Source organism: Eumetopias jubatus, unplaced genomic scaffold, assembly GCF_037043125.1.
Source record: "Eumetopias jubatus isolate StellerSeaLion01/CBP00866 unplaced genomic scaffold, mEumJub1_p1.0 scaffold_23, whole genome shotgun sequence".
In the NCBI taxonomy this organism is placed as follows: Eukaryota; Metazoa; Chordata; class Mammalia; order Carnivora; family Otariidae; genus Eumetopias; species Eumetopias jubatus.
In genome coordinates this window covers 1,507,002-1,516,990 of record NW_028274829.1, presented here as the reverse complement: position 1 = coordinate 1,516,990, position 9,989 = coordinate 1,507,002, and the positions used below count along the sequence as shown (strand labels likewise).

Genomic DNA, 9,989 nt, shown 5'->3' with positions numbered 1-9,989 from the left:
TTGGAAAAATTGAACAGCCACATGCAGAAGAATGAAACTGGACCATTTTCTTACATCACACACAAAAACAGACTCAAAATGGATGAAAGACCTAAATGTGAGACAGGAATCCATCAAAATCTACAGGCAGCAACCTCTTTGACCTCAGCCACAGCAACTCCTTGCTAGATACAACTCCAAAGGCAAAGGAAATAAAAGTAAAAATAAACTATTGGGGCTTCAACAAGATAAAAAGCTTTTGCACAGCAAAGGAAACAGTTGACAAAACTAAAAGGCAACCTATGGAATGGGAGAAGATATTTGCAAACATATTATCAGATAAAGGGCTAGTTTCCAAAATCTATAAAGAAATTATCAAACTCCACACAGAAAATAAAGCAGCAGACCTGAACAGACAATTCTCCAAAGAAAACATAAAAATGGCTAACAGACACATGAAAAAATGCTCAACATTTTCCCCTGGCATCAGGGAAATACAAATAAAAACCACAATGAGATACCACTTCACATCTGTCAGAATGGCTCAAATTAACAACTCAGGAAACAACAAATATTGGAGAGGATGTGGAGAAAAGGGATCCTTCTTACACAGTTGGTGGGAATGCAAACTGAAGCACCAACTCTGGAAAACAGTATGGAAGTTCCTCAAGATGTTAAATAGATCTACTCTATGACCCAGCAATTGCACTACTAGGTATTTATCCAAAGGATACAAACATAGCACCCTGAAGGGGTGCACGCCAATGTTTATTGCATCAATGTCCACAATAGCCAAACTGCGGAAAAAGCCCAGATGCCCATGGACTGATGGATAGACAAGTAAGATATACACAAGTTGTATATGAAGATGTGGTACACACACACACACACACACACACGGAATATTACTCAAACATCAAAAAGAATGAAACTTGCAATACATATATACACACATATACACAGGAAAAATAAGATGTGATATATATGTATATATAGATGATATATATGTGTATATATGATACATACACAAGGAATATTACTCAGCCATCAAAAAGAATGAAATCTTGCCATTTACAACTAGAGGGTATTATGCTAAGCAAAATAAGTCAGTCAGAGAAAGACAAACACGATATAATTTCACTCATATATGGAATTTAAGAAACAGATGAACATAGGGGAAGGGAAAGGAAAAATGAAACAAGATGAAATCAGAGAGGGAGATAAACCATAAGGGAATCTTAACTGTAGGACACAAACTGAGGGTTGCTGGAGGGGAGGTAGGTGGGGGGATGGGGTAACTGGGTGATATAATGAGCACTATGTGTTACATGCAAGTAATGAATCACTGAATTATAACCCTGAAACTAATAGTACACTACATGTTAACTAACTGAATTTAAATTAAAAAATTTTTAAAAGAATGCACACCTGAGTGAAGGACTTTGGATTCAGCCAAATTATTTTTAAGTATAAAAGCCACAGCCAATATGGTATCAACATATAAGAACTCCAGAATAGTGTTCTACTAGGCTTTTTCTGGGAAATTTACACACATAAGCTTTGCAGAATACTAAGAGGAGATAACAACAAAGACTGATGTCTTTTAGAATGACAAATACTTTATTTTATATACATATGTGTTTCAAATATATTTAAGATGTTTTGTTATATAAATTATATAAATTATATAAAGAACATAAAGGTATATACATATAAACATGATTGTATGTATATACATAAAATACTCATAGAACCTAACATAAAATAATGGTTTAAAAAAGAGAATATGTATGTTGGAATATTGCTCTGAAAATGTGGTAATCTCTATGCCCAATATTGTAGGGTTCAGATTCCACCCCACCCACCCGGCCCCCAGCATTGCGTGCTCTACTGATTGAGCCCACCAGGTGCCCAAATAGAGAACATTCTTGCTTTTATTGTGACATTCAGAGAAACTAACTATAACTTAAGCCACAGAGAGAACAAATTTAAAATGACACATGTAAATAAATACCTCCTAGGTTAACAAGGAAATACAAAGGAGATTAACAATTACAAGATTGTTACAAAAAATAATTAAATCAGTTGACAGTGGGAAAATGAATAATATCAATTTGGTTTTGGCAATATAAATAGTAAAATGAAACTACCCAACCCTAACAACTATTTAAAAAAGAACATTTAAGGGAAAAAAGTACATCTAAGTAAACCAGAAGAAAACAGAAAAAAACAGTATTTCACAAACTATAAAATAGAAATAGTACAGTTAAAACCAAAGCTGATTATCTTTAAAATAAAAATATAATGCCTGGTGTGCCTGGGTGGCTCAGATGGTTAAACGTCTGCCTTCAGCTCAGGTCATGATCCCAGGGCCCCGGGATCGAGCCCCACATCGGGCTCCTGGCTCAGCGGGGAGCCTGCTTCTCCCTCTCCCTCTCTCCCTGCTCATGCTCTCTCTCTCTGTATCTCTGTGTCTCAAATGAATAAATAAAATCTTTAAAAAAAAAGAATATAATGCCTAATCTAATAAAAAGGAAATGGAGAAAGGCAAATATACAAAGTTAAGTTAAAAAGGAGAAAATAATTATGAAAATGAAATTACAAAAGACATCAACCTGTATGGCTCTATACAAGTAAATTTTAAGTCACAGATGAAATAGTTTTAAAACAAATGAATTACCAAAATAAACCTTTAAACAAGTATAAAAGATCAATTTCCACACAAGAAATATAGTAAAAAAAAATACTCCTTTTAATTTCATAACACTTAATAAAATAGAAATTGATGGAAGGTTTCCTTAACATCATGAATCTATTTGTAGAATTCACTCCTAAAGCCAACACCTGGCTTAATGTAGAAACCCTAGCATTTTCACTAAAGTCAGAAAATGATGAAATAGCTTTGTATGTATATGGTGTGTATGTATATCTTTGTTTTCTAAGCTTACATGTACAAATGTTAATACACATTACATATATAAATATACACATATTTGTATGTATATAAAGACAGAAAATAAAACAGGAATAAATCTTCAAAGAAATATGCAAAACTCATATAAGTGAATCTGTAACACATCCCAGAAAGACTTGAACAAATAGAAAGGCATAATAAAAATCTTAGATGATTCAACATCATAAACATATCAGTTCTCCTGAATGAAGCTAACCCCCCTAGTTTACAATTTAAACAAAAATTAACTCAAAATGGACAAAAGACCTAAATACAAAGGTAAAACCACAAAATTCATAGATGTGTTAAAATCTTCATGACCTTGTTTTCCCATGCTTTCTTAGTATGAAAACTATCAAAAGCATAAGCAACAAAAGAAAAAATATACAAAGTGAACTTTGTCTAAATAAAAAAAGTTTCATGCACCAAAGACCACCAGCATGAGTAAAAAGAGAACCCAAGGAATGAGAAAATATACTTCCAAATCATATTATTTGGTATTTAATATTCAAAAGATAAAAATGAAACACATGTATACAAATGGCAGCTTAATTATACATAAAAAATACTCCTAAGAACTTTAAAATTCAGCAATATCACTACATATTTCTGGTGGCATTTACCTTAAACCCTAAAATAGGAAACTATTTTGTACATGTGTGATGAGGAATTAAGGAAATTAGTAATTATGGGATATTCTATCATTCAACTTTAGAAGAGCCAAAGGTTTACAGTAGTCAAACTAATTCTTCATCAGGAGAAATGTGATATGAAAGTGTATTATTGTCATAGTTCTCCAGAGAAATAGACTTCAGTATTTATTATTATTTATTATTTGGTATTGGATCATGTGATTATGTAGGTTGAAAAGTCTCAAGACCTGCAGCCAGCAAGCTAGAGGTCCAGGAGAAACAGTGGTATATGTCCCAGTCCAAAAGCTGGCCAGCTTGAGACCCAGCAAAGTCGGTATTTCAATTGAAGTTGTAAGGGTGAAAGAGACCAAAGTTCCAGGTCAAGTGGTCAAGCCAGAGGAGTTCCCAGATTAGCAGAAGGATCAGCCTTTTTGTTTCATTCATCCTTCAACAATTGGAAGCTCACCACATGGGGGAGGACTATCACTTAGTGCACAATTCAAATGTCAATCTTATCCAGAAATACCAATAGACACATTCAGAATATTGCTTGCCCAAATGTCTGGGCACTCTGAGTCCCAACCAAGTTGACATATGAAATTAAGCACCACAAATCCACACTGTCAACATGACATCCATATAACTCTCCTTAAACCATACTTAATTTCCAAATAAAGACAATAACAAGGTGTAATTCTGCCTAACTAACTACCCTATGTACAACTGGAAATATACTAATGCCTTCCCCAGAAGAGGAAGTAAAGTCTTGAGTTGTTTTTAATCTTCTTGAAATACCATAACTTAATAAATATGATGTAAAATTAATAGTACTTAAACACTATACAACTGTTAAAATGGTAAGAGATAGAAGAAAACACAACACATACTTATTTCACCAGGAAAGGCCACATGGCACACAGCTAGAAAGCAGCATCTGCAGCAAGAAAAGAGCCATCATCCAAATTCTATTACAATGTCCACCAGAACTGTAAAAAAATAAATCTGTTGTTTAAGCCACCCAGTCTATGGTGCTTTGTTATAGAAACCTGAACTGAACTGGTGTCCTAATGGCTATTTTTGCAAAAAATGGGAAAGCTAAAATTCATATGGGATTGCAAGGGTTCCAGAAGTCCCCAAAATACTGAAAATAAGAACAATGTTGGAGGTTTCATACTTCCTGATTTCAAAATTTACTACAAAGCTATAGTTATCAAAATAGTATGGTTATGGCATAAAGATAAGTATAGGTACCTATGGAATTGAATAGAGAGCCTAGAAATAAACCCATACAACTATGTTGATTTCAACAAGGATTCCATTTAGAAAAATATGAATAATCTCTTCAACAAATGGTGGGTGGACAACTGGATTTCTACATGCATTAGAATGAAGTTAGATTCCTATCACACATTATGTGCAAAAACTAACTCAAAATTGATTAACAATAAAGTAAACCATTAAACTCACAGAAGGGGTAAATCCTCATGACCTTGGGTTTGCAAATGGTCTCTTAGATATCAGAGCAAAAGTATGAGCCATACACACACACACACACACACACACACACACACACACGATAAATTTGACTCAATGAAAATTGAATCTTTTCTGCAATAAAGAACACAATTAGTAGAAATAAAGCCAGTGCATAGAAGGGGAGAAAATATTTGCAATCATATACCAAGTGTCTAATATGCAGGTATATATAAAGAACTCATACAATTCAACAATTAAACAAGTCAGTTAAAATATCACCAAAGGACTTTATGACGTGTTTGTTCAAGGTTCTTCCTGACACAGAGTTCCAATAAGAACTATAGGAGCATCTTTTGTTGTAACACGTACTTTATATTTATGATGACATTTTTTTTTAAGATTTTTTTTTTTTTGCGAGAGAGAGGGAGAGAGTGAAAGAACATGAGCAGGGGGATTGGCAGAGGGAGAGAAGCAGAATCCCGCTGAGCAGGAAGCTCGATGTGGGGTTCGATCCCATGACTCCGAGATCATGAACTGAGCTGAAGGCAGATGCCTAACAGACTGAGCCACCGAAGCGCCCTGTTGCTAACTTCCGAAATACTTAAAGAAAAAAATGTGAAACCAGTATCGTTTGTTATTCAAAAGTTTGTTATGAAAGTTCTTTAAGTTTCTGTTAATGATGGCAACCTTAGAAAGCCTTAGATAACCACCGGATGGGAAGTGAAATATTTACAGATGAAATATTATGTAGGAACTGCTTCAAATATGAGAAGTGGATGGAAGTGCAGGTGAAAGAAGACTGGCCATGACTGATTCCTGTTGACATTGGATGAGAGGACCATGAGGGTTGATTCTGGTATTGTATTTTTAGACATTAATCTCCATAACTTAAAAAAAATAAAAAAACACATTTCCACTCTGTTCTTTGAAAAACTAGTTTAATTTTAAGAATTTCAAACAATACAAATGACACAGAGAAAATGGTGACAAAAATAAAGAGGGAAATACTGATTATAACTTATTCCCACAATAGAGGGATATTTATTTAAGCAGTTATCAACAAAAGTTTCAGAATGCAGTGATCAGATGAAGTAAAAAACAAATTGTCTTCTACTTGAAGTATTATTTTTGGAGAAGCTTGTAGTAGATTTCTGACAGTTTCTTGAAAAGGGATGTAAACATTAGCAATTCCACCTCTGACCACTTTGACTAGAACTGCTAGTAAGGCACTTTTACTCATCAGAAAGCATAGCATATGAGCACACTACAAGTCATATAATTTATGACATCTCCATGAGGGGAGCAATTTGTCTGTGGCAGTGTTTAGAATAGTGCCTTGTATGTAGAAGGTACTCAGTAAATATTTGTTTTATTAATAATATGAATACAGGAAAAAATATATGAATGACTGGCTTCTAAATCATAATTGAAGATATATTTTATGCTACTTTATGATGGGGTCATAAAACTTAAGGGCATATAAAAAATAAACATAAAGCAATACGACTTTACTTTTCTGATAGTGTAAGATATTCTCTTGGTAGCTGTAATGGTCAAAAGCTGCAAGATGAAGTGCTCCTATCTGTCTACAAAAGTTTGTTAACAATGACCACTTCTCTTTTCCAGCATGGATAATGAACACTGAAGGAGGCAGCCCTCCATGGGCAACCTCAAACTTATCTTCATTTTCCTTCATTTTACTATGATGCCACTGGGCTACAAAAGCAATCATATGTAGGTTATGGCAGGGTAAAATAAAACAGGGGTGGTAAACCCAAGAGGCCAGTAAACTGCCACGGAAGCGGGCCTTTATTTATGTTTGGTAAAGGTGGGGTTAAAAAAAGAACAGCAACACTTCTAAATAAAAATCTGTGGGATGGTGGAATGGATAGGGAGGGATTTTTGTAAGCAGTGAAATTTATTCAAGAACAGTTATTTGAGGATTTCTATATTGGCACAGCTGCTAAAAAAAAAAAAAAGAGCAGATAGGCAATGCATGCCAGGAAGTCTTCCTGCATTAACATCCATGCACCAAAGACATAATTTGCCATCTGCATCCTCTAGCATCCAATGGCAGAGTTCTTTGTTAGATTTTAAAGTTTCAGCAGTTGCAGGGAGTTAAAGAGGGCCTTACTATCTTCAGCTAATTAACCATGCTGTCTGCTTAGCTGGTTGTGATAAGAAATGCTTTGTGAGTCTCTAACATTATGTACATATACTAAGAAACTGAGAAGAGGGGGTGGGAAAGGAGACCAGAGGTACAAAGAGATGGCAACAGATGACAACCGTTAAAAGCCTGAAGTTTCGGCCATAGAATTACTGAGAAACTACATTATTATAATAATTCAATTATCAATGAAATGCTTTCACAAAATTTATTTTTAATGCAATTGAAAAGAAAGGCAGCTTATACAAACAGAGATTCCATAACAATGAAAAGAGAGGCACAGTGATTAAAAGAGACATCTTCAAAGGAAAAGAGGGGGAAGAAAGATGTACAGGATGAGTTGTATTTTCTTTTACATTTTGTGTGACTCAACCTTGTTTATTAATGCAGAGCCTCATAAAGGAGAGTGCATTTTATATATAATAGGTATATATTAGGCAAAATATTTGTATCATTTAGCATTTTAAAAGAATATTGGTATATTTTTATTAAATAATTTTTTTCCCTCAAGAACTACTTCTAAGATTTCTTAGGAAATACTGGGTAGACTCCAGTATGGGGGGGGGCGGAGTTTGATTTAAATCAAATACTCTCCTGTCAGTGACTCACTGGGTAACTGCCGGTTACCCACGCATGCTTGCCTCCTTCCACAAACAAGCTCCTTCAAAGGCCATCACTTCTACGTTATAAGCGCTGTGTCCACCCGTGCACTCAAGGATTCTCTGAAAACACGCGCTCCTAGTTCTCGTCACTTCCCTTCATGACAGAGTCATAGTGCAGGAGCTCCACGCTGCCTCGCTGGTCATGATCGGATGGGGCAGACTCAAAGCGGGGGCTGCCTGTGGTCTGGTGAGGGCAGGCAGTGTGGCCAGCCACGCTGGATAGGCAGGCTGAATGCCGGGGGCCTGCCTCAGACTCCCAGTGAGCACACAAAGACACACAAGACAACAGGAGAGGCTGTTGGTGCGCAGTCCGCATGGGAGAGAGCTCGGCAACGCACGCGTGGCAGGTGAGCGGCTCCTGGGGCCGCTGCGGGTGGTATCAGAAGCGAACGCAGAGTGCAGAGTGTACAAGATACACGGTAAATACACATATCGGAAACTGATACAAGTGACGAATTCAGCAGAGTGTTTGCATTTTGGGTGTCAGAAACAAAACCGGCCCCAAGTTCCATTCTACTGCATGACAAATACTGAAGCACAAAATTTTAGTCTTAAAATACATCTTAAAGTCAATATTTTCTTTGGAGGAGAAAGAAAAGTACTATAAATAAATTACAATACAATGAATTTGCCTGAACTCACTTTGTTTGTCTTCCAGGCTTTAAGTGTAATAAAATAGTGTAAAAACTGTACACTATTAACATGATAGTTGATCTTTTACAAAATAACGTTTTGAGATGTTAATTTCACAACAAGGACAGGTTAAACCCTGCTCCTGTCACTTACAAAATACATATTTATAGACTTAAAAACAAAATGTTAATAGCTTTGCAAAAACATTTTAAAGACAAATTTAGGTAGTCTAAGAACTTCATGAAAATGAAACAGATAAATACTTCATGTGTACAACACACTACATCATACATCATCGACTGGAAGAGGAGGTATTCTAATTCTTGGTCTTGTAAAAAATGCTATCTTCTCCCTGAGTTTGGAAAGAACGATGTTACACATTTTATGTAGACACTGAAAGCTATCATGAGGCTCTCATATTAATAATCACTCTTCTTACTTATAGAACATGCAGAATTTGGTTTGTTGTAATACATATGTTTGCATACAAATTTTCAAAATTGTAGTAGAAGTTATGATACTCAGAGTCGGATTTATCCCTACTGTGTAGAACAGTGCCTGCTATCTAGTCAGTTCTCAGTAAATGTTTGTTTTATCAATAAATGAATACGTTTCAAAATATGAGTTCTAAATTACTTGAAGGAACACTCTTACAATATTTTGTTCAATCAAAAGTTAATTAAAAGGGCAAACGTGACACATATGTACATGTGTAAATCATGTGATATATAATAGCAAACATTTGGAAAGAAGTAGCATGTTATAAAAGTACATAAGCAAATTATATTTACTATATGAAATACAGTCATGAAAAAGATAATGTAGCAACATCTGGTATTTTCATTCCTAAAAGCTGAGTGCAAAATTAAACACTAAGTGAAAACAGCTGGTATTTTAAAATAAATTTATAGAAAAAGATCAGAAGAAAACATCAAATGCTAACAGGAATGAGGATTCCTGTTCTGTTCTCAAATTTCCTTTTTTTTTTTTAATATTTACTTTACTTTTTTATATTGACGAAGGTATGACAGTAAAAAGGAAAGCAAGGAAGTGGAGCCTGCAGCCTTCCCTACCTGAAGGTCTGCACTTGGATTGGCTCTTTGTGGTTCTGCCCACGCAGCTGGCAGACCCCTTTGGAGGCCTTCTTCAGCATCTTCTCAACTGCCTGTTCTTGATGGAAGTCAAGTTTGGTCTGTCTTGTCTGGAATGGCAACACTGGATGAATGAAGCATTTTTACTTCTAGTTTTAAGGAAGAATAAATAAAACTACTCCTAGCTTTGGGGTCCCACAGGGGAGAAAGACCTGCCCCATCCACACACACCCGTGCAACAGGGAATCTTCACAGGAGCTACCAGCGTGTCTGGTATCATGCCTTGCAGACACCACAACATTCTACCACAAAGTGGAGAGTGGCAATGCCAGCACTAGGGCTTGGGGATCTTCCTTCCAGCAGCCCCTCACCTGAGGAAGCTGCAAAGGAGTTGGG

At 35.7% G+C, this 9,989-nt stretch overlaps 1 protein-coding gene across 5 annotated transcripts in view; it reads right to left on the bottom strand.

Moving 5' to 3' along the window:
* Nucleotides 1-7,401: 7,401 nt before the first annotated feature.
* LOC148162072 (protein WWC3-like) overlaps nucleotides 7,402-9,989 on the bottom strand; it is a 233,709-nt gene continuing 231,121 nt past the window's right edge. For 4 of the 5 annotated variants that reach the window (XM_088020350.1, XM_088020351.1, XM_088020352.1 and 1 more), the window contains 2 exons: nucleotides 9,576-9,703; nucleotides 7,402-8,854 (listed from right to left, as the gene is read on the bottom strand). In XM_088020350.1, coding sequence (XP_087876476.1) covers nucleotides 8,788-8,854; nucleotides 9,576-9,703 — 195 coding nt within the window. In that variant the 3' untranslated portion in view covers nucleotides 7,402-8,787. Of the gene's footprint in view, nucleotides 8,855-9,575; nucleotides 9,718-9,989 lie in introns of all 5 variants that reach the window. The other variant, XR_015767215.1, reaches the window with a different exon arrangement.